This window comes from Colossoma macropomum, unplaced genomic scaffold (assembly GCF_904425465.1).
Source record: "Colossoma macropomum unplaced genomic scaffold, Colossoma_macropomum, whole genome shotgun sequence".
NCBI classification, from domain to species: Eukaryota; Metazoa; Chordata; class Actinopteri; order Characiformes; family Serrasalmidae; genus Colossoma; species Colossoma macropomum.
Window position 1 is genome coordinate 93,883 of NW_023495252.1, and position 25,706 is coordinate 119,588.

The 25,706-nt window shown below is 39.6% G+C and overlaps 1 protein-coding gene across 2 annotated transcripts in view; it reads right to left on the bottom strand.

Annotated features, from left to right (window-relative positions):
* Window positions 1-25,706, bottom strand: part of reln (reelin) — a 292,302-nt gene that overhangs the window by 10,699 nt on the left and 255,897 nt on the right. For both annotated transcript variants that reach the window (XM_036561448.1, XM_036561447.1), the window contains exons 50-63: window positions 25,284-25,531; window positions 12,208-12,362; window positions 11,483-11,697; window positions 10,506-10,683; window positions 4,728-4,903; window positions 4,417-4,523; window positions 4,051-4,293; window positions 3,156-3,331; window positions 2,922-2,995; window positions 2,639-2,800; window positions 2,201-2,358; window positions 1,727-1,946; window positions 1,278-1,475; window positions 665-763 (exon numbers count right to left, since the gene is read on the bottom strand). In XM_036561448.1, the coding sequence (XP_036417341.1) occupies window positions 665-763; window positions 1,278-1,475; window positions 1,727-1,946; window positions 2,201-2,358; window positions 2,639-2,800; window positions 2,922-2,995; window positions 3,156-3,331; window positions 4,051-4,293; window positions 4,417-4,523; window positions 4,728-4,903; window positions 10,506-10,683; window positions 11,483-11,697; window positions 12,208-12,362; window positions 25,284-25,531 (2,409 nt within the window). The remainder of the gene's footprint in view (window positions 1-664; window positions 764-1,277; window positions 1,476-1,726; window positions 1,947-2,200; window positions 2,359-2,638; window positions 2,801-2,921; window positions 2,996-3,155; window positions 3,332-4,050; window positions 4,294-4,416; window positions 4,524-4,727; window positions 4,904-10,505; window positions 10,684-11,482; window positions 11,698-12,207; window positions 12,363-25,283; window positions 25,532-25,706) is intronic.

The window sequence follows — 25,706 nt, forward strand, 5'->3', positions numbered from 1 at the left end:
CCTACTTAAATGTTATTTAGCCCACCAAAATAAATGTAGTTCATTAATTCAAATCACCAATATTTTTTTCTCATTCATTCTTCATTATTCATCTGTGCCATTGTGTCTGAATACACAATGTACTGAGATAGGCCGGTGTGAACTGGGGTTGGCACTGCTACTTCTGTAAACCACTGCTGCCTTAACTGAGCTACCAGAGATTTTCTAACAAAACATAAGAAGAGAAGGATCTTCTGCTCTTTAGTGTCGGGGAAACGTGTAACCCCCAGCTTGGCCGATCATATCAGACCTCGTTAAGTTTTAGGTCAATCAAGAGGGAGGAGCTCTGGTGGTTCTTTCTCTGAAAACTAACATTGGTCACCAACCGCGACCATACTTACTTACTATACAAATTATGGTTAGTATAGCTGGCTATCGAGTCAAAACAGCTATTAAGTGCAAGTTATTGACTTTTCAGCATCAGGAAAAAAAGATTAATATATTTATTTAACAAAAAAGGAAGCTGTAATAACAGCAATGGGTGGACACACTAAACACTGAAAATTTTGATAGTGTTTTCAGTTATTAAGGATTCTGTGCAATTTTAAATTTTTTCTGTAAACACACAGTACATATGTATATAAATATGCACAGATCAGTTGTTGGGGTGGGAGGTCATACTCACAGAACTACTTCCACGTGGTCTAGAGCCCACTGGTCATGTCCTGCACCACCATGACGCGGCTGCCACCATCGCAGCTGTACCCCTTTCACACGTGCCTCACTATAATAAAAAGAAAACGTGGTTTAGGACAGGAGTCATTAAACAGCACTGTTTTTGAGCTAATTTGTGCCATTTATGAGCAAAACACATAAATAGAGACATTTCCCTGGGTTAAGAACAATAGGCCTCATTCACCAATCGTTCTTAAGAAGAACATTCTTTCTAAAAACCCGCTTACGCCGTTTTTCTGAAGATTCTGAAATTCACCAATGATTTCTTATTTGCGATTTGTTCTTAGGTAAGAACAGAATCTATGCGCACCCAAGAGCACAAAGGTGCGAACAAATCTGCAGTTTAAGAACATCTGACATGATTTTTCTTAAGACCTTTCTTTAAGAATAAATTTAAGAAAAAACTTAGGAAGATATTTGTAAATGAGGCCCAATTCTATTTAAGTTCAGCTCTGTACATTTTCCTAGTGCAAATATAATAAGCACAGTAAGTTCTTAACATTAAGCTCAAGTCTGTTCAACTGACCTATTCAGTCTGACATCACAGATGTCTTCTAACTTACAGTGGAATGTTATAGGAGACTCTCTGGGCCTTGATGAAGTCTTTGGGTTGGTGCTGAGCAATAACATGCCAGTTGACTCCATTATTGATGCTATACTGGAGCAGTACAGCCCTATCCACAGTATCAACCTGGTCCAAAGCTGAGTTACAGCTGTCTGTCTGAGACACACTCCCAATCTGCAGCACAAACATAATCTTGCTACGAGAGAGAGAGAGAGAGAGAGAGAGAGAGAGAGAGAGAGAGAGAGAGAGAATTGATAAAAGATCTAACATATAACGATACAGACACTGCTCTAAACAGCTATCCAATCAGGGATAGAGACAAAATTACCTGAAAGTGATCTACACTCTCAATAATGATAAGTGTTGATGTGAAATGATGAGTGTGAGTGTGTGAATTAAGTGACCCGAATCCTCAATATGCTTCCGGGGCTTTACACAGTGCTGTACCTGGCCCTGGTAAGGTCCAGAGGCTTGGTGATGGCCTGCCTCATCTTGCAACCACTGAAATAAAGGGAATCTCCATGAGCATGTGGGGAAAGCTGCCCACAGCCACTGCTGACCCCTCCACCCTGAATTACACTCCAGCTCTCTTCAGACACTGAACCGGACTCAAAGTTGTCCTTGATAGAGGTGGGAAGATCACTGTTCGACAGAGAGCAATCATCACCTAAGATAAAGAGGGAGTGATAATGAAAAGAGAGAGAGAGAGAGAGAGAGAGAGAGAGAAATGAATTAGTGAATTAGCAGTATATTCTTGCACTATTCCCACTTGAAACAACTGCAATCTAAAGTTTCAGTTACAAGATCTGAGGACCACTTTAAAAAGAATACATGTGGGCTAGTTAAGTCCTGAAGGCTGCCTTTCCAAAACTCAACATGTATTGTATACATAGTAATAAACTGCAAACTGCAAGTGCCAACCATGGTGCCCTTCGTCACAGATGCAGACTGCTCCGTTGGTGCAGTACCCATGCCCACTACACAGACCCGGACAGGCTTCGCCAATGTAGACATGATCAACTCCCCAGCCATGTTGCTCACCAGCACCTTCTTTCTGAATCCAGCGGAACTGTGTAGCACTGCACACCAGGAAAATATATGCTTAGCTAACAAGTATTCAAATATGCATATGCACCCTATATGAGGTAAACTTTCCCCATAGCGGGTAAATAAGTATACATCAATAGTTCTCCAAATATTGTGCAGAATTTAATTTCTTAATGTGTATGGAAAATTATTATTTTGTAGAAAGTGTTCTATGGTCTTTCTGTCGCAGCAAAAATATTTCATATCATATCAATAATTCATATTGTGGAACAGTACACAGAAATAGATTGTCTTGACATTGACATGCCTTACCCAGAGGAGACGTGGTCAGGCAACTGCACAGTAACTCTTGTCCATACCGAGCTGTTAACTGGGCTGTAGATACTGGACTCATGGAACTGGAAAGGGGAGCAGCCCACATTGTTCACTGAAGAGGGAAGGCATGCAGACTGTACTAACTGCCATGAGTCAGACCTGTAGGGAAAAGATACTTAAGATGATCACCTATTTAGAGATAAACATGACCCTCCACCCATACCCATCTAACTCTCCCGTTGACTATATTTCAATTCATATTTGTTTTTTGCTCAATCACCTGGCATCTTTTCTGTACTGTAGAAGCACTGAATGATAATCCTCACAGCTGTCTGCTTCACAACCAACCACAATCTGTAGTACACAACAAAATAAAAATCAATGAGAAAATGAAAATACAGCAGATAATTGTTTGCTGAATTGTTAACGTAACATATGTGGATAAATAAAACAAAGTAAATCATACAATGTCATAATAACAGTACAGTGTAATGCTATAACAGTCAGTGCTGACCTTAAACTGTAAAATGTATCCTGGTTGGACAATAAGCTCCCGAGTGACCAGGATGTTGTGAGTTCCATCCTGTTTTTTATTGGGCCAGTAGAGGTGAAAAGAGGGATTTCCACAGAAACCGGCTGTTCGCACAGCATTTGGATAGAAACTCCAACTTTCTTCATGTGATGTACCTTCTGAGGAATTGCCATCATAAGAGAGAGTAAGAGTGAGAGAGAGGAGAAATGTGTAATAGAGAACGAGATAACAGAGGGTTAAAGGCCAAAAGCGTTTTTTAAAGGCCAAAAAAAAAGAGTTAAAGGCAGTAACATATAAAAAGGTCATTTCATGATGGTTACAAATTTTTCAGTTTAGAAGTTAAAATGGGATGATAACCTACTACTTAAAGTACTTAAATATAGTGAATAGTCTGGATATCTATGTTGAAAGCAGAGGACACTGACTACTGACATGAAAAGGTTTGTGCTAACTGGAATACACCACTGACTATTTCATGTACTCCTCTGAATCCACCAAGGGTCACTAGCCTACTGCAGAAAGCATTCTACCTCAAATAAAGCAGAGACATGAAGCTCCTGAGAGCCAATGATGAGGCAGAAGAAATATGTCCTACTACATGTATGTAACTTTGTCTCAGTCCAGATTTTGCATTCATTCAATTATTAGATTAACAATCCTTGCACTTACCAAATGCTTCACTAATTTATTCATTTCCAACTAAAACAGACCTTTCTTATGATCATATATGAACGTACATTTACTTGAGGAGGTTTTAGCAGCTCTATAGCTTGGTTTTACAGACTCAAATTTTCTAAAATACAATTTAATGAGGAGGATGAAGTGTTACCACTCTTTATGGTCTATACAGACTATGCAGTAACAAAAAGCTCAATACCATCATCAAAAGTGTCTAGGAGGGTGCTGGGGTTGATGTCAGAGCCTCCCACCAGGATGTTATCTAAAGCCCACTGTGCACGTCCAAGATTGGGTGTTGCCAGGCCTGAAGACACAGTGAATGGCTGCCACCAACGCAGGCGTGTAGCATTTGTCAGAGCTCCCTCTGGCAAAACAATGTAGTCTCTTCTTACTGACACATACTTCAAATAGTCCATCTCATGAAGCAGTGTCCATGACACACCTTGGGAGGGAGAGAGAGCGAGAAAGGGAGAGAAAGAGAGAGCGCTCAGTGAAAATGAAAACAACAGACCTGTATGTGTCCTGCTGTCAGGATGAGAATTGAAAATGACTAAATAAAACAAACCTCCATCAGTGGAATAATCCAGCAGTACACCTTCTTTTCTACACGTTGGACGATGACATAGAGTCATATTGCCCTCACTTCCAATTTTGGCCCAGTACTCAACAAACCTAAGGCACAACATGACAAATGAGTGGGATATGCAATGATTATAGAAGCCTATATATAATAGCTTCACTGACCCCAGTGACCAGACGCTGAATGTCAATGGAATGACAAATGAAATCCTCTAAAGAGATATTTACACTTCAGTCTTCTGAAATATTACCTATTCTAAAAACAAAATTAAATTATATAATGACTTAAGTACTGACTTGGCTCCACGCAGATCCAGGTCAGCAGTGACAGCCTGCCTTGCATTAGCTCCATTAAAGTACAGGGCTTTGCCTTCGACCAGTACTCCACAGTCAATGCATGGGTGACCACCCTCCAAAACTTGCCATTGTGACCCGTGGATCCCTTGCCACTCGAAACGTTCCTTCAAGGATGGCTAAAAAAAAAGGGAGACCAATGTAAGGAGTTATGTTCACATGTGTGTTCAGATGTATACTGCAGGTGCTACATGCATATACAGAGATGGGGGACAAATTAAAGGAAAAATCAACAGAAGATGTCTTCTGGTTGAGATGATTCAGGTGGAGGTCCATGGACAATCAAGTGGCTGTTCCTGGGTAAAATGAACATGTTGCTTCAAAACGACTTGCTACATTTTATCCAAACCAAAGCTTCTTGCACCAAGTTTAGCAAACATGGTTAACAACACATAGCCTGTTTATACACTTGAGGCATTAATTTTAAACTAAAATAACAAATTTTGAAATATTAGATGTTAAGCAGATGTAACTTGTTGAAAGACAGATCGGTTTTGATGAATATTGCTGCTGATTATTCTGGCTGTTGTGACCTTTCAGCTTTGTAGCTAAAGGTTTACAAAGTATATTTAGGCCATATGAGCATGGCGTTAGTTCAGGCAGGCAACAAAGTCAAGCTCAGGCACCAAACTCAAATCGCCAGCTGTTATTAGAAGATCTCCTGCTAAAGATATGATTTGGCTAAATTTATCAGGGTGTTTATTTAACCTGCTTTAGCCTGCCCATTCTAACGCTTCCTCTGCAAGCCACTTCGCAATCCCCTGTTGGCCAGTGGTTTGCCTGGTATGGTCGTTTTGGGTTTTTTTCTGTTAGGAGGTCCCACAGCAGAGCCATACTGCCGAATATAACTACTGCAAATGGATATTACATCTGGAAACATGCATGTAAGGTGAATTTGGCTTCCTAGAGTGGTTTTTAAACAGGGAATGTTTCTGTAGTTTGGCAGGACAGTGCATGTGAAAATTGGTGTTCTACTATCCATAGGGGAGCCATGGTACCATCTTGCTTGTGGTGATTTTCATCCAATCGGACTGTGGCATGTTTGGCATCCAGTGACATAGGCTTGCCTTTACTGTTTACAAGAAAAGGCTTATGTCACTGTTTTACTGCTCTAATGAATCCTTCAATCTAAAGTGAAAGTGGTTGATAGTGAATCACAATAGTGTCGCTGCCCAGTTAATTCTGTGGTTTTGTAAGCTTAAAATTGTGTTTAATAAATGAAAAGATATTCAAATATATTGAGTTGCTCTTTATGGCTCTCAGGGGAAACAATGTGTTTCATTGTTTAAACCATTACACATACACTGGCTAAACTTAACAGGGCAATTATTTAAGCTGCTTAAGCCTGCTCATTCTTTCCACTTGCTCTGTAAGCCTCTCCTGCTGACTAGAAGTTTGTCTGGTTCTGCTGCTCTCCCTACCTTAGGCTTTCCATGTATGCACATAGAAAGGCAGAGAGGTCCCAGAACAGAGCTGTACCAGTAAATATAACTTTTATAATAATACTTTGATTAAGTGGTTCTGATTGAAAAATATTTATTATATATTTAATATATTTGTTTTATATTCAATATATATGTTGAATTTTGTGCAGATTGTGTTTTTGAACAGGAGAGTTGTAATAAGGTTATAATAGCGTGGTTTATCTTTAGGTTGGCGTATTTGATGCTGACAATATGCAGTGTTTTTGTGTATGTGTATTTATGTATTTATCATTTGCTCCATTCTGTCTTTTGCTTTGTCTGTCATTTTAAATGCATTGCACCTATTAAACAACATGCATATCCATAAATTTGCCATTGCTCTGGCTTACAATTCACACTTAAGTTCAGCAGACTGAATATTCTCCACAAGATGAAGCTATTACTAGCTCAAGGAGCTTTTAGAATGGAGGAACTTGCATAAATAATGAAAAGAATTACAGCAAAAAAGCATCGGCGATGCCATGGAATAGTGCTCTGGAATTGTACTAGAGGGATAGAACAGCATTTTTTGAAAAGATGTTCCTTCATTTGGTGTCTGAATGATAGTGGAGCAGAGTTGGAATGTAACGGAATGCAATGTAATGGAAGTATCGGGAATACGTATTCAGAATACAAATTAAATATCTATATACAGTCCAAATTACATTTTGTAAAAGCTGTATTGATACTTTTCACAATTTTAGGATAATACATTATAATACTTACCCACTAAATAAAAAAAATATATACGCCATCTTTGAAACAAACACCATCAGTGCTTGTTTATTAACTATTTTAGAATTAGTGCACAGCAAACTTGCTAGTTAGATGAACTTTAATCTTATTATTGAGATCTTTTGAGGGATGATTAAATGAATAATTTCCTCAGTAGTGAACTTGGTTGTGAGAGTTTTTAGTGTTGTACTGAATTCCTGTTTGGGAGATTGAGGGAGCAGCAGACAGAAGCAAGCGATGAAAGAGAAAAAAGAAATACATTTTTGGAAATGAACTGAAATGATGTGTTTTTTTCATTAAATGTATTTTAAGAAAGAAGAATATTTACATAAAGAAAACTGACAGCCAGTAACAGTGAGGAACAGTGTGAACTAAAACAAAAAAAAAATTCCAATGTGTCACTCCAAGATGTATTGTAAATGTATTCTAAATGTATTTTGAATATGTTACTTTTTATGTTGTTTTTTATGTAATTTTATATATGTATTTTTTAAGTATTTTAATGGAATATGTTACTGAGCACATTTGGACAAAATACTAAGTATTCAGCCATCTCTTCTTTTAAGCTGAAGTATTTTGCCCAATGCTGTAGTGGAGGAGAGAGCTGTCTAACATGTCAGTCCAAAATCTCCCAAAGGTGTTCAGGTGGGTTAAGATCATGTGATACCCATTACCAAACTATTCAAAGACCCCTTGTGACCTGTGGATGGTGGCAATTCATTAGAATAACTTGTTACAGGTTTGCACTGACCCTCCCCTCTAGGGAAACAAATGGACACAAACAATACCAGCAAAATGCCTCACATAACAAGGCTACTATTTTTAGCCCAGTGGCATGGCATGGTTCTGCCAACTTGGAGGTCAGTGCCATTATAAATCACTGTTCTTATAATACTGAATAATTGATAATTAATCTGTGATCACTGATGTTAAATTCCACTCTTCCACAGCACCCCTGCTTTTTTTTGCCTGTGGTCATCCACAACCTAACTGATGAAATAAACAGTTATCAATTTGATAACTTTCCATAACTGTAATACGTTTTCATTTCATTGATGCACACAAAAGCTTGTTGAATGCTAAAAGCTCATAAATAAGACAATGGAAATCTAGCAAAATTACATTCCAATATACACAGACCTCGAGCTACAGAACTTAAAGTTCATAACAATAAGAAGAATCAAAAATTCTGTGGCAGTGGAGAGGCCGTGTCACCGCCTAGCCCTGAGCACATGACGCATGCTCCTCCTTTGATCATGCAGGAGCACAGACTCTTTCAAAAATGGCTCTCTTTCTAGCATGAGAGAGGAGGACGCTGAGCTGCATGCCATATGCCAGGGGAGAAAGCAAAGGACTAAAAAAGAGAGAAAAGGACTGTGTAAAGCAAGGTTGAGCAAGCCATGTTTAAGTTTTGGAGTGTGTTCACTACAATAACACATACATAACTACAGTTATGTGTAAATAAAGCATGTTGGTTCACTCGCACTGGTGTTTGTGTGTGTGTCTCTGAGCTCTTGTTGGGTTTTCCATTCAGTGTGTGCTGGCCCCACTCTCTGCCAAGCCACATTGATTTGATTTCTGGGTTGGTCATGTGACTGGGAGGCACGGCACAGCTCTGGCATGAGTGGCGTTAGTTCAATTTTTTGTTTAGTTTTCATTTAAATTATAAGGAAATGCCAAAATGGAAAAAAGGAAAAAACACAAAAAGAGCCAGCAGCTCACCCCCCACCCTCCTGTACCTTTTGGACTTTCCTCTACTGGGCCTGGAGCAGCCAGCTGACTAGCCCACAAGAGGAGCGTGGACGAGTTGCCTACCGCTATGCCCATGGAGGAAAAGCGGCGCCTGGTGCCACCAGAATGGGGCCGGTACACATGGTGTTTGGGGGAGAAATGCCTTGCCGAGAACTGCACCACTGTGAAGAAGGAGATTTGCTGCTGCTGTCTGCTCCCCGAGGACGAGGACAACAACAGCGTGGAGTGGGTCTTCGGGCCTGAGGAGGTTGACATCCCCGTATCGCGGCCCGCCCACTACACCAGACCTGGTGTCTTCCTCTCTTTCCCTCCCGAGCTTGGCATCTCCCTTTCTCTCTCGTCCCTGAGTTCTGCTGGACAAGCCAGGAAGGTCAAAGTCCCACCCCCTCCCTTCATGTCCCTGGTCTGCACCTGTTCCTGTGCCCCACGTGCGTTCCTCCTTTGATCACGCACAGCTGCGCTGAATCAGAGGATAAGCACAGACTCTTTAAAAACTGCCTCTCTTTTCAGCGTGTGAGAGGAGAACGCTGACTTGCACATCACACGCCAGTAGAGAGAGCAAAGGAAAAGAGTTCACTACAATAATACATACATAGGGATAACACAGAGCAAGGGAAAATAGAGAAAAAGGATTGTATGAAGTAAGGCTGAGCAAGCCACGTGTTTATAAAGCACGTTGGTTCACTTGTGCTGGTGTTTGTGTCTCTGAGCTCTCGTTGGGTTTCTCAGTCAGTGTGCATCAGCCCCTTTCCGGCCGAGCCACAATACATACAGCAGTAATAAACCAGGAGGTAAAACCAAACAAGGTAGTGTGAAACTACTATGACATACAAATAAATCCCTGACTCTTCTTGATAAAGGCATATGTCAAAATGCATAGAGATATTTTTTTGTCTATAGTCATGTTACAATAAAGGCTTGTTAACTCTTTAAAAAAGTGCCAGAAGGTTGCGTTGGAGAAAATCAATGACTTTAAAACAATGTGTAATTTGTCCTAACAATGGCTATTCCACTAGTCATGGGCATTTTCTCCAGCACCACCTAGTGGCACGGACCACAGCGACAGATTCGAGTTATTGTAAATATGATTTATAAACTTGAATTCTGACTCTCAAACCAGTTTCACAGACATATCTAGAAAAAAAACACTCTTTCGAAAGTACTTAACTAACCATTGTAGTATTGTGCTATGTCAATACGGTTATTTCTTTTTGTGCTTGTTCTTTTGGTGGTAACTAGTAGGGCAGCACCCCAGTGCCTATAAACACCCTAGTTCAGGCCTGTACTATTCTCTTCATGTATGCCACACATGTACTTGTCCATGTGTCAATAATACAGGATAACTCATTTGATCATCACTTTTTCCCATAACTTTATAGACCTGTGCCTATGGTTTTTATACCACTGGACTTTCAACTGTGCAACTCTACTACATCCCCCTCTATGAAGTTGTCAACAGACTGTTCTTTGGCAGCACAGTCTGATTATGGTCCCAGGATTATTTGTGGTGGCATCACCTGAGGAACAGCTGCTCTTCTGTTTCTCCTTGCACTTATATTGCACTAATGCACAAGCATCATGGTCATTGGATGTGTGCATTTGAACACAATTTTGAACCCTATTTATTGATGTCTTTACAATAAATTTAAAGTCATCTGTGCCCCAATTATGAACTCTCTTCCAGTCACTTAGATCTTTGCCTCTTGTCATCTTGATCTAAAACTGAAGTCACCTGGGCCTGTCTATTGTGTATTTCAGCACTGAGCTGTACCTTCAAGACAGAGCTGGCGTAGCAATTGGGTCCAGAAAATCCTGGGTCACAGAGGCAACGCTGATCCAGACAGTCTCCATGGCCTCTGCAATGGTTCTCACATGCAGGCCCAATGTAGAAGTTCTCCACTGCCCACTGCATGTCCGAGCACTGCTGATAGAATCTGAATCGAACTGCTCTGTGGAGAACCACACACCAGAACAATCAATCATCTGCATGCAATCATCTCTCTAAACCTTTAAACCTGACCTTTAAATTACTTTGAGACAAGGTAAGAAATAGGAAAATATGAAAACAGTATGAAACAAGACTAGGCCAGGTCTCCAGATGGAATCAATTTTTTTAGTTCAAATATTTAGTTCAAATAAATCAGCCACCCTTATGCTACAAAAATTGTAATTAAAAAGTACATGAAACTAAATATATACAATTCTGCTAAACAGTGTATCTTACATACCATTAAATGTGCAAGTGAATATTATAATCAGCCACTAAAATATCCACCTCAAAAATTGAATTCAACTGTGACTGATTATACATGTCATCTTCACAATAAATAGTTGTGTCTGTAATGTCCTAAAAATATAACTTATTTTCAGCACATGAAAGACATTAACCTGATAACTGAATAAATATAGTAGGCATGGACAAGAAGTACAAATATTTTGTCAACGCTCTGAAAGGTTTGGCGATTTAAAACAAGGCTTTGGTCAAAACACCAAAAAAACCAAACAAACAAACAAAACAAATGAACTTCCTTCCACTACACAATTCAAAGATCTCAATAATTTGAAAATATTCATAAATATATTTCTCTAAAATTATACCACACTCCATTATAAACCTTTCAACTGAACAAAACACACAGTAATGAGTATACCATTCATAATACAAATTATTTTTCATCTCTGTGCAAACCAATTTACAAAGGACAGTTAAATGCTACTGTAATGTGTAGAATAATAGCATGCACTTACATATCTGCAAGGCTGTCAGGCAGAGGGTAGACAGCTCTCTTCCAGCCCTCTGCAGGGAAGAAGACAGAGGGTTGGGATACTTGTCCCCCACAGCGAGGGTTAGCAGGAAGGCACTGAGGCATCAGGTACTTCCATGAAACACCGAAGTCCAGTGAATACTGGACATGAACCTGTCGCTCAGCATGTCTTTCTGGCACAGTGCAACCAACAGCAATCTGCACACATGCACAGCACAGTAAAAAAATTTGTGACCAAACAGATATTGAACAAACTTGCATAATACTTATAAATACTAGAAAATAAACATTCGGGGAAAAAAAAAAAACAACAAAAACAAAAAGTTTCATTTTTATGAATATAGAATCTCAGAAAAAAAAGGTACTAAACTGTACTTTTTTGGACACAAATGCTGTCACTGCAGTTTCAGAACCTTTAGTTAGGAAACAGTTGCAGTTAATTTTTTTCCATTTTTCTGTTAAAAAAAGGTGTTACATATTGAAAAGCTACAGAAGTCTGGGAGAGGAAATGTAATCAATATGGTGTAGCAAATGTACAACTGGATCTTAGGGCAAGTAGTGTACCTTTGAGGGTACATTTGCATTGTTTACATTTTTGGGGACAAAAATGTACCTGTGCAGTACCTTTTGTTTCTGGCCACCAATCTCAAAGGAGTGTGGAGCAGTAGCAACTTAAAATGATGATGACGATGAAAGAAGCACACTGACCTTAAACTGCATGACCCAACCTTTTTCAGGGACAATGTCATGAGTGACGGTGTATACCTCTCGGCCATCAACATTGCCACACACCATAACCCCATCTGGGGAATGGCAGAACCGCTGCACAGAACAGTCCTCAGAGAACAACCAGTGCTCACTCACTATGGGGGCAAATTGAAATGTGTTATTATTTTTTGTTTATACATGCAAACTCATGAGCAGTGAAAAAGGTGACGAATTCAGGAACCAGCAATCTGGCGGACTGAGTTCAACAATGCAAAGTCATGTCAAAACATTTTACTGCCTTACAAACAGAGAACATTCCGAAAACTCTGCCCATCTTTGTGTTCCATCTGCTGAAAGGCCTATACTGGCTCCATATTGGCGTGTCGTGATGGACCCCCATGATCGCTGTTTGCTATATAATTTGTAGATGGTTGCTTAGTTGTCACAGCAGTTACGATAATCCACAGAAATCAACAAGTTCTACATCAATTTCTGACAAAATCTAATCTGCACCCACTATTCAAAAGCTAATGAAGAAATAAATCATACGTGAAAAAGAAACCAACTTACCATTCATTAAACTCTTTTCATTTTTGTACCCTTCTCTTCCACAAAGGTTTCATTTTTTAGTAACAAAAAGGCATAGATTTAGTTATTACTATCCAGTTTCAGCAGCAATTCTACTAAAACCTTTCAAGTGGATGACAAGTTAACAAGCAAAATTTATTTATATTTATATTATATTTATAAATAGGGGTGGATAAAAATGCAAAATACAGTAGGTTTAGGGAATATTATGTTACATTCCAGGACATATATTCTAGTCTGGCTCAAAGTGTATTACATTTTATGATGTGATGATCTTTCTCTACAAACCCAAATTTAGATACTCAAGCTGTGATTATTCCATGCTGGAATATTGCACCAGGGGAACTCTAGATAAGAAACCATGGTTCAACATCGCTGTGACGCATCACTAGATGGTCAAGGTACCGACAGTAAGTATGAGGCACAAACGGGATTGGAACCCAGTGCAATAAACTGAAGCAGGACTCGTCCAAAAATGATCAATGTGTTGGGATAAGGTCTGTGATGTGGCCATGCACACCAGACGCCTGTCCTCCCATTCGGAGCAGTTGGGGGTTAGGTGCCTTGCTCAAGGGCACTTCAGTCATGTACTGTCGGCTCAGGGGATTGAACTGGCAACCTTCCGGTCACAGGGCTGGTTCCCTAACCCCCAGCCCATGACTGCCCCAAAAGAACCCTCCATGCCGAAACCCAGGATTTTTGATATAATAATTGCTCTATATTTGTCATACTTATGCAGCATGCCTTATTTCCTCAGAAACGTGTCCAGAAAAGGTGTTATCAAGGACTGGAGAGGGTTCAGTGCCCTCCTGAAGGCTGGTCCTGATTTTTCCAAGAGCCGTTTACGATTCTTAATCTTAAACTTAACGTGCAAAAGGACAAATAGTCCAACAATGAAGCAAATAATAAAACCTGGGATAAGTTTTCAGTTGTTTTAAAAGGAGTGAGAAAGTAAGCAAAGGGTCAAATAATACACCAAAATTATGGACTAATTGTGAAGGTTTGCCAATAACATTAATATCAAGGGCAAAATTTGATATCTTGGACACCACAGACTTGGGGGCAACTAACATAACATAGATTTTCTTAGCATTTAATGTAAGAAAGTTAGAAAGAAATACATTTGATTAAAGAACTAGATGGCAAGTTAGAAGTGGATTTAGTTTATCAGGCGTTCAGAATCAAAATTTCAATGCCTACTCGAGAAATGTGAAAGCCTCTGTGCCTTAAAGATACGCCACTAACGCAGCCAACTAAAGCTAGCAAGAAAATTGACGCCTTTGTGAATAGGTCACCTGAAGATACAACAGCCATATCATGTGCGGCTGCTGGTGAGCCCACACTGGCTTTTCTAGCTTCAGGGATAAGAGTAATTTGTGTGTCCACAAAAACATTAAGCAGGACACAAAAGAAATTAAGGCTACAGTGGAGGATATTGAGGGGAAAATTAGTACGCTGAAGTCCCGTATAGATCAGGCTGAAGAATGGGTTGCGGCACTGGAGAGCACTACTCATACATCCAAACAACAAAGAGAAGCTATCCAAGAAGAAATGCAAAAACTGCTGGACCATATTGATGACTTGGATAACAGAGGGTGACGTTGTAATGTCTAAATTTTAAGATTAAAAAAAGTGCCAGGATTATGTTTTTCCTGGACTGCTCCAAACAATTCATGAATGAAAGAGTCTCACTCAAACAGATCAAGACCGATTTAAGGAGCAAGGGTGTGGAATACACACTTTCCTGCCACTCTGGAGTTCAAACACAACGGAGCAGCAGAGTTCATCAGGAAGAAGATCACCAAAGAAGGCTGACTTAAGTATACAATTTATAGAGTAAATGAGTTGTTGCTGACAGCTGCCTTAAGTCTGGTAGACTGTACTGGTACATGTCAGTAAAGCCTGTTACCTAATTTTTTAATATACTTCTGGTTTTCATTTATTGGAGTTAGCAGAATGTTAAATCTTTTTCAAACAAATCAGGTTGTCACAAGAGTTCTCAACTAGTGCAGGCTGACAAAGACTACATTTAATTGCTTTCCCACTTAACACAGCAGGTTCAATTGACCTAAGAGATTTGGGTGATCACCTCATGTTTTTCAGCTGCAGTGAGCCTATGTTTTCGTTCGTGCTTTTGTGTGCCAGTCCCCAGAATTTGACTCAGAATTTGACACAACTTTCCGAAAATGACAGAAACTTTCTAAAAGCACCACTGAAACTAGAAGAGACTCAAGTAATAAAAAGCATGGTGCTTAGTAAATCCCCTGGGCTGGATGGATTTCTTGTCAATTTTTACAGAGCATTTGAAGATATTATCGTTCTCGACTCACAATGAGAACCTAACTCGGTCATGCAGATTTCTCCCGTACAACATCCGGAAGATCCGACCCTTTCTCACTCGAGAGGGCACCCAGGTACTAGTGCAGTCTCTTGTCATCTCAAGCCTTGACTACTGCAACTCGCTCTTGGCTGGTCTTCCAATGCAGGCCATCAAGCCTCTGCAACTCATCCAGAATGCAGCAGCACGGCTCGTCTTCAATCTCCCCAAGTTCAGCCACGTCACCCCACTGCTGCGCTCCCTTCACTGGCTTCCTGTAGCTGTATGCATCAGATTTAAAACCCTTATGCTGGCTTACAAAGCCAAAAATGGTCCAGCCCCTCCCTACTTGATGGCAATGGTGAAATCTCAAACTGTACCACGAGCCCTTCGAGCTTCAAGCACAGCTCGACTTGACCCGCCATCCTTCAAGGCGCGCGGAAGGCAAGCATCAAGACTGTTCTCTGTGCTGGCACCCAGGTGGTGGAACGAACTCCCACTGGCTGTCCGTACAGCAGAGTCTCTCGCTGTCTTCAAACGCAGGCTGAAGAGACATCTCTTTATACAGCACTTAAATGAGCACTGAATTAAGTATTGATTGTAATGTATTGTACTGCACTTATGTATTGTATTCTATTGCACTGCTCTCTGTTTAACTCTGTTCCTTTTTCTCTAGGTGTCAATAATGACTTTCTGATTCTAGCAGTATCTGAGCTCAGGACTGGCTTTCTCTCTAACCTATTGGTAACCAGCAAAGATACTTTCTCTGGATAGACAAAGTACTTTTTGTAAGTCGCTCTGGATAAGAGCGTCTGCTAAATGCTGTAAATGTAAATGTAAGATATCATAGGCCCTTTATTGCTTGAGGTGTATAATGGTGCATGTAAGACCGGCATATTGCCACAATCCATGCGTACTGCAATTATCTCCTTCGTTTACAAGAAAGGAAAGGATGCTTTAGATCCTAGTAGTTGTCAGCCTATTTCTCTAATCAATTGTGACCAAAAGATCTTGTCGAAAGTTTTGGCAAATTATCAAAAGTTATTGGAAGCATAATTCATATGGACCAATCCGGTTTTATTCCACATCGCTATAGATCTGATAATATTAGACGATTAATTAACTTGTAGTACCTTGAACACGACTCCGTCCATCCAACATTTGCACTATTGTTGGATGCTGTCAAGGCATTTGATTGTGCTGAATGGAGCTCTTTGAAACACTTTAAAGATTTGGCTTTAAAGAAAACTTCCTTGCATGGGTCAAAACCTTATATGACACCCCCTATGCTTGTGTTTTGGTGACAAATGGTCTTATATCTGCCTCATTCCAGTGGCACAGATCCATGAGACAGGGCTTTCCTTTAAATCAGGGATTGTTTGTTCTTGCCTTGGTACCCTTAGCACAGAAGTTGAGGAATCATCTAGACATTCATAGAATCACAGTGGGTAACACACAGCATAAGCTTATACTGTATGTGGACGATATGCTTCAACTGCTAACACAGCCTGAAAAATCTATCCCCACCTTATTAAGCTGTACTGAGGAATTTACACTTTTATCAGGATATCGTATCAAATGTGATTAGTCAGAAGCTATGCCTCTATCTGTTAATTGCTCTTCTGTTCTAACCACTGATTACAGAGATGTGGTCAGAGAAAATATCAATCTTTTACTTTAGAAAATGAAATTAGATTTTGGAAGGTGGACTAAAATTCATCTCACGCTTTGGGGGAAAATACACTCCATTAAAATGATGACTGCACCCATGATCTACTATTTATTATTCCACCTACCACTGAATATCCCTGACCCTTTTTTTCAGAGATTTTGGTACTCTTGTTCTAGATTTTCTGTGGGGCAACTCACAGCACCAGTTAAGAATAATAAAATTACAAGTGCATAGTGTATATGAGAATATGGCTGCCAAATTGTGAGGCAAGAGATAAACCAAGTTGGTTCCAGATAGAGAGTGAACATTAGCTGTGGGTTAACTCCCTGGTCTGAACTATTTGGCACAAAGTCACCTCTACAGAAAGACGACCCTATTATTACTAACACTAAAGCAGTATGGTATAAACTACATAGAGCTGGTTGTTGGGACTGTTTCAAGTCCCCCCAAGCACCTCTGTGGAATAATAAGCAGGTTCGAATTGGAGGCAAAACTGTTAACTGGCCACTGTGGCGCAACGCTGGGATTACTTATGTTATGCATTTCTTAAGCCTCAATCAAATAGTAGACATATAAAAGTGACCACATAATCAGTTCTGGAGATCTGTCCAAATCGAAGAACCCTGTCTAAATAGTTAGGGATCAGTAATTCTTCAATTGGGTCTGATCAGTAATTCTTCAATTGGGCTGCCAGTAGGGCAGGAAAGGGGGTTTCCTGCCCTACTGGCAGCCCAATTGAAGAATTACTGATCAGACCATTATCAAATAAGGGTATTGCTCCCATGATTTATCACTTACTGCAGGAACAACTATGTGACCCATTGCTCAAGGTTAAGAAACAGTGGATAGGGGACTTGACAGTGGACATTTCTGCCAAAGACATGTTTGAATAATGTCAATACAATGTACAAAGAAATGGGTAATAGGTTTATTTAGTTGAAAATAATACATAGATAGCACCAGACACCACATCAATTATACAATTGGAATCTAATGCCAGTAGATTCCTGTTGAAGATGTGAAGGAAGTGGTGCCTCCATTCTACATGTACTCTGGTCTTGTCCAGCACTTTGGGACTGGTGGAATAATATTCAAGAGATTATGTTTGAAGTACTGAACAAAAGGTTCCAAATCTCTATAAAACTGTCATTTTTTTCTAAGAGAAGGAAGTTTGGAAATTTACCTGTAATTATCAAAGGTGAATGTATCAAAGCCAGGTTTCTTAATGATATGATGACAACTGTATAAGGTAAACAGGAACAAAACCAATCAGGCTGGCTGTACAGCCTACACCTCTACCCCATACTGCTACCTGTCTGACTTTGAAGTGAGCTGCAAATTATATCTAAAAATGATTAAAACTAACAAGATATTCCCTTACTAATGACGCTATGAAAATAAATTAGTCAATTTTGTTGGCATTTTACATGAGTAGGCAGAGGAACTGAGAAAGACAGCTTTAAAACACTGTTGTTGCTTGCTTGAGTTGTGCATACTATTAGTGTACTATGAGTGGATGGAGCTGAGAGATGAGAGTTTGAAAAGAAATGCAAGGTGAAAAGATAGAAAGGCAAATGCTCTTTATGCGTATTTCTCAGTTTAGTGACATTTTAGACAGGTCAATTTTAAGGATATGGAAAGGGTACAGGAAGATTAAAAAACTGCTTGAAATATTCACAAAATGTGTTGCCAATTTAAATTAAAATATCCTCTCCATTACAGCTCTGAGTGTGGGAGGAGCTTGTTATCTACTGAGCCGGTAAGCCTATATCTAATTAAACACAACCATATTCGTACATAGGTTGTGATTGATTTCTGGTCTTTGACTTTAACTGCAATTTGTGGCTTTAAACATACATTCACAAGAACCTGCTGTAGGTTCATGGCATGGTTTCTTCTCCTTTAATTCTCTTTTAATCTTTTAACTCACACAAAAACTATGTGAGTGCTTAGCAGCTCTCCCTAGTGAAGAATCTTCAGCCTACTAAACATTTTTTGTGTAGGTCAGTAAGTCACACGCCAGCTTCATCTAAAAACTAAAAGCTCGGCATCTAAAAATGTCCCTGGTTTGCCAATGTGTGCAAAATATTATTTTTTCCCCCAAAGCGCAGTGCAGCCTAACACAGTGCAGTTACTGGAATAACTCTGTTCTATTGTGAAAATCTAACCCATCACACAATATAAAATTACATCAAAAGCAAAACTTAGCACTTAATCATCAAATAAACATCCCTCTTTGTTTACAGTATTCATTGCTTTGGCTTTGCTGTAATTTTCTTTCTTCGCTATCAGCTTTTGCTTGTTCACAGCCAACTTTACTTGGTTGCTGGTACATAGTGTCTTGTTTGAAGCTTTAGCATATGTTGGTTGCTGAGTTATGAAGGAGTTATTAATACTAGCAAAAATGAATTTTGAAATAATAAAAAAACAATTCTAAGGTACAAATGCATGTACAAATCCAATCAGCACTACTAAGAACATATGGCCTTCATTTTAATGGGAGGAACAATTTTTAGTAGTTAAATTTTAACATGTAAATGTAAAAAAATATATATATTTTTAAAATAATTAATACAAATTCAAACCGAATATTTACAAGAGAAAATTTTATTATATGGTCAAACTATATTCTTATATGTAAGGACATTAAACAAAGAATGTAATAATAAAAAAAAACTAAATTTATGTAAGAACATTATACTCTTAAATCTAAAGTTTTACATGTGACAGTTCAATTAAACTTTTCACATGCTCCATGTTGTCCTCAACAAGTAGATACTGGGCCCTGATGTGAAAGAGAACTTTACCATATTGTCATCTGGAGGTGTTTCACTGCAGAACAGTATGTGTAGAATGTTTATGCATGTTTGATAAATGACAATTTCTAGTGCATGCTGGCTGTTTTTAAACTATACAACATCCTATATAGCAGTGGGGTTTTGCTGGGATTTTAAACACAATCCACATACTGAGTTTGTTGATATCCCTAGGTTGGTGAACAATTCTCATCCTAGTAGTGACACAGGTTTGTAAAATTACCAGCAACACGTTTTTCTGTTATCTCACTCATCATCTAAACCACTTATCCTCCTGGGTCACAGGAGGTGCTCAAAGGGCAGAAGGAAGGAAACACCCTGGCAGGTCGCCAGTCCAACACAGGGCAGCAACACCTCTGCGCCTGAAAAACATGTACAAGTGCAACACACTAATATGCCACTACCATATCAGTGTCCATACTGTGCTGGAAATTGTCCACCACCCAAATAATATCTGGCCAGGGTGGTTCTACGGTGGAACCTTTCCACTGATGGACAGAAAAGAGAGTGACTGAAACATTTTACAGCAACATCTGAGCTACATGTGTGTAGGTACAAGATGTACCTTAGAAACTGGCAACACTTTGTTTGCAGTGTCAAGGTGTCAGGGTATACCTACGCAAAACATTGAGGAAAATAATCTCTGCCTGCCACATCTGTAGCATGCTATCGATTACCACAAACACTATGCACTTGCCCTCTGGCTTTTATTGTAAATGTGTTATGACAACAGACTTTCTGTTCTATTCGAAATACAGAGAAACACAACATAATGTCTATGGCGATCCATAGTATGCTACAGATGCAAGTTTAGGTTAAAAAAAAACACGGGAATCCTCCTTTGAGCACACAATATTTGTACTGTATCAGTTATTATTTCTTAATTCCTGGTCTGGCACAAACTAAAATTTTTAGGGCCTACCAAAAAAAAAGCCGTCGGTGTAAATGTAATTATTACCGATCATTATTTTGAAGCTCTGTGCCTCACAGAAACGTGGATTAGACCTGATCAATATTTTAATCTAAATGAAGCCACCCCCACAGGCTACAGTTATGCGCATAGCCCTCGTCTAAGCGGTCGGGGTGGAGGTATAGCAACCATCCATACTAAAGCTTTATGAGTGAGACAGAAACTAGGCTACAGATTCTCTTCTTTTGAAGTTCTTTTTCTTAATATAAGTGATCAAGGAACAAATAAGAATTCCCTTTCACTAATTACAATCTATAGGCCGCCAGGGCCGTATTCTCAGTTCTTACAGGAATTCTCTGACTTTCTATCAAGTTTAATAACGTTTTCAAATAAAGTAATAATTGTCAGAGATTTTAATATCCACTTTGACAAACCTCAAGATGCACTAAGTAAGGCATTTATATCTATCTTAGACTCTGCAGGTTTCACTCAAAATATAAAGAGGCCCACTCATTATTGCAGCCATACTTTAGATTTAATTCTGACCTTTGGTGTAAACATAGATAACTTGGCCATTCTCCCCCAGAGCACAGCAGTCTCAGATCATTACCTAATCTCATATGAAATTTGCTTTAGTGGTACATTCATCACCATGCTATCATGTTAAGCACACTATAACTTCCTCCACAGCTGGTAGCTTTATCAGAAACCTTCTACAATTATCAGCTTCTGTCAGCTGTCCATCTAATTAGATATTAGATCGAATTAGATATTACAACCAAGTGCTTACTTTTCAATCTACTCTAGATAATGTGGCTCCATTAAAAAGTAAAATAATAAGGTAGAAAAAGCTTGCCCCATGGTATAATGATCAAACTAGAGCGAAAATGGCACCTGACTAAACTAGAAGTGTTCCAGTCTGCCTGGAGGGACAGCCTTGTAGACTATAGAAGAGCTCTTACTGAAGCACATTCAACCTATCTATTGTCTCTCATAGAAAACAATAAGAATAATCCTAGATTATTATTTAGCACAATTTCTAAAATAACTAAGAACCAAACAGTTACTGAACCCCAGATGCCATTAGCCTACAGCAGCAATGATTTTATGAATTCCTTTAGTGATAAAATTTTAAAAATTAGGCAGAAAATTCAGAATGCATAGCTAAACTCTACAAACTTGCTGCCTTATAATGCCAGTCTAGACCTTGAGAATATTGTAACTACTGCAGAGAAAATGGAATCGTTTACCTTACTTCAACAAAATGAACTAGTTAAAATTATTTCCTCCACAAAATCTTCTACTTGTATATTCCGACAGGTTTACTCAAAAACTCTTAAACTAGCAGTAATTAGACCTCTGATTAAGAAAGCTAACCTTGATCCCTGCAAACTATCAAATTATAGACCTATCTCGAATCTTCCCTTTATATGAAAGATCTTGGAAAAAGTTGTGGAAAAACAATTTGCATAGGAACCATATACATGACAAATTTCAGTCTGGTTTTAGGCCACATCATAGTACAGAGACAGCACTAGTGAAAATTGTAAACAATCTTTTATTATTCTCTGACCAAGGAAATGTGTCTTTGCTAGTCCTCCTTGATCTTCGTACAGCATTTGATACGACAGACCACGCTATATTACTAGATAGACTAGAAAACCTTGTAGGGGTAACAGGAATAGCTCTTTCCTGGTTCAGATCTTAACAAACTGATAGGGATCAGTGAGGTAATGTCAACAGTGAATCACCTGTCCTCGCAAAAGTATGGTGTTCCACAAGGCTCTGTTTTAGGGCCTATATTATTCACATTATATATGCTACCACTGGGCACCATTATCAGTAAACACAGCATCAATTTCCACTGCTATGCCGATGACAAACAGTTATATATATCAAGCAAACCAGATGATAAAATTCAACTCGGCAAGATCGAGGACTATATAAAAGACATAAAAGACTGGATGTCGAGTAACTTTCTCTTACTTAACTCAGATAAAACAGAGGTTCTGCTTCTTGGTCCAAAAGCTGCTAGAACAAACTGTCTAATTCAACACTTAATAGTTTCTCAGTTGCATCAGGCTAATCTGTAAAAAATCTTGGTGTCACCATAGATTCCGATCTGTCCTTCAACGCACATATAATGAATATTACTAGAATAGCCTTCCTGCATCTCCGCAATATTGCTAAATTAAGAAATACATTGTCTCTACAGGATGCAGAAAAGCTATTTATTACCTCAAGGCTAGATTACTGTAATGCCCTGCTGTCAGGATGTTCCAGCAAAAGCCTTAACAAGCTTCAGTTAGTCCAGAATGCTGTAGCCAGGGTCCTCACAAGAACCAGAAAGTTTGACCATATCAGCCCAGTTTTATCAAACCTACATTGGTTGCCAGTTAAGTTTCGCATCAATTACAAAATTCTTTTACTGACATAGAAAGCTCTAAACAGACTCATCCCTCAGTACCTGTGACTTAGATCACAAGGTGCTGGCTTACTATTAGTACCTAGAATTGATTGAAGTTACATTAGGGGGAAGAGCCTTCTCATACAAAGCCCCCCAACTTTGAAATAATCTTCCAATCAGTGTTTGGGACTCAGCCTCAGTCTTTAAGTCTAGGCTAAAAACTTACTTGCTTAGTTAAGCCTTTGGTAATTAGTTTTCCCTGTTTGATAAAAGGTGCAGATGTGGGGGTTCATGGGCATAGAGTATTATGGTAAACTGGGAGTATTTGTGCTGTCGCCCTGCTGCTCTCACGCGCTGACATCTCAGGGGCGCTGACATCTCAGGGAGCCTCATGTCTCCGTTACCTTTCTGGTTTCTCCCGTTTAGTTAGGCTGTAATAACTAGACCTGCCAGAGCCTGTGCTGCACTCTGTTAACACTGTAATCTGTGATCAGTCACTCTTTACAGAACTAACTCTCTGTGTGTTTTCCTTTTCTTTGCCGAGTTGAACAGCTGCCCATCCTGTGCAGTCTGATGCTGTTGCTTCTTCTGCCTTAATCGGGTGCCCACTGCTCACCAGCCTTCTGGACCGGTTTGACCACCATTGAGCTTCATGCTGTACAGCGCTGTGCAAACCTCACCCTCATGAACTGACCCTCCTGATGCTGCTGCTGCTGCTGCATAAACTAAAACTAATCTAATTAACCATTGCTCTGCCTGTTTTTCCCATTTTGTATTATAATATTTTATACTAATGCTGTTTGCTATCCAGTGTCGATCAGAGGAGGATGGGTTCCCCTTTTGAGTCTCAAGGTTTTTCCTCTTGCTCTTAGGGAGTTTTTCCTTGCCACTGTCGCCTTTCTTGCTCATGGGGGCTCGGACCCAGATTTTTCTGTAAAGCTGCTTTGTGACAACATCTGTAGTGAAAAGCACTATATAAATAAACTTGACTTGACAGTTACTGTCCAAGTTTACTCTGTAAACTTATCCTACATATGCTGTTCTCATGGTACATACTACCTACATTTGTACACGCTCCACTAACTTTGTATATATGTATATTTACACTTGCATATCTATATTTTTTTACCACTCTACCATCCTTCTGCACTTTATATGTTGCACTTCTGGACGGATGCTAACTGCATTTCATTGGCTTTTTTACGGAAATGTGCTCAGTGATACCATAGACTCACTCCAGCTGTCATGAAGTGCCTCAAGCATTTGGTAATGAAATGCATAAAGAGTAGTCTTCCTTCCACACTGAATCCCTTTCAGGTCAAGTATCACCGTCACTGGTCTACAGAGGACGCCATATCTGCCAATAACCTCTCATTGACCCACTTGGACAGCAAAGACAATTATTTTAAGATGTTGTATATATTCCTTAGTTCAGCATTCTGCCCAGTTATACCACAACAACTGGAAACCTGAGCTTGCTGGGCCTGAGCACCTCCCTTTGCAACTGGATCCTGGACTTACTGAACTGCTACACTCTCCACCATACATCAGTAGTTCAACTGTGAAGAGTGTCAGAGGCTCGTTGGTGTACACATCACCAATAATCTTAAAAGTCCCTTTTGGTGCACATCCAGCCTTGGTGTGCAGATTAGTGACGATCTCACCGGGATCTTCAACACCATCTGCCTAGCCAAGAAATGCCAGCAGCAACTTCACTTCCTGTGGAGGCTGAGGAAAGCAAACCTCCCCCTTCTATCCTCGTTACCTTCTACTGTCTCGGGGGGACAATGGAAAGCATCCTTGTCAACTGTCTCACTCACTGGTATGGGAACTCTACCGTCTTGGACTGCAGGACAATATAGCAGATTATGAGAAGAATGTGAAAAACAGTCCAGACTCCACTTTCCTCTTTTCTTAAGAAGAGCGAGAAAGGCACTGAATCCACAAAGATTAGTGATGAGATGGTGCCGTGGTTGGTTGTGAGAACTTCATCAGAGGAAACATAAGTTCAGAGAATATACGAATTCATAGGAAACAAGGAGACAGGAGGAGTTTCAGATGTCTTTCTCCCAAACTTCAGTTATTTCATAACTCCTTTGTGGTTAAATGTCAACCTGCCATAACTGTTTTAGTTGGCACACAAACATTGGGGCAGAAAGTGACCATCTGTATACAGTTAAAAGATATTTGTATCATTGACACAAGTCCAATAAATAATGAAAATTACATTAAAGTTTACTATTACAAGTAATTCCCTCTGCACTGATCACTAGTGATACTGAGTTCATGCTACTGTGCAAGTGAACTTAAGCAGTTGAGTAGTTAGAAACCCATAGTGTACATGTGTGGGTCTTGCACTTCTGTACCTGCGCTGCTCTCCTCATCTTGACTCACTGTGCGGCCAGTAGGTGTTCCATCAGCTGGAGCTCTCTCATGATTGGGTAATGCAATGCCACCAAATGTGTCAGAGATTTGGGTGTGGGTGTCTGAGCCAGAAATGAGCACATTATCCAGTGCCCAGTCACTGCGGTCTGCTCCATCATGCTGTGGCTGCCACCAGCGCACCCGCACTCCCACTGCCTGAGCAGCAGGAGGCAGTAGCACATTTACAAACCTGCGAAGGAAAATTTGAAATGTCACAATATGGCTAACAACCTGCACAGCTACTCTAATGACAAAGTCATTTAAAATACTTCCTGAGGTCTAAGTCTAATTATAAGATTTTCACACAATACCAAAGAATGGCCACAACAGTCTGAAAAAACAACATAAACCTACTCTTATCATTA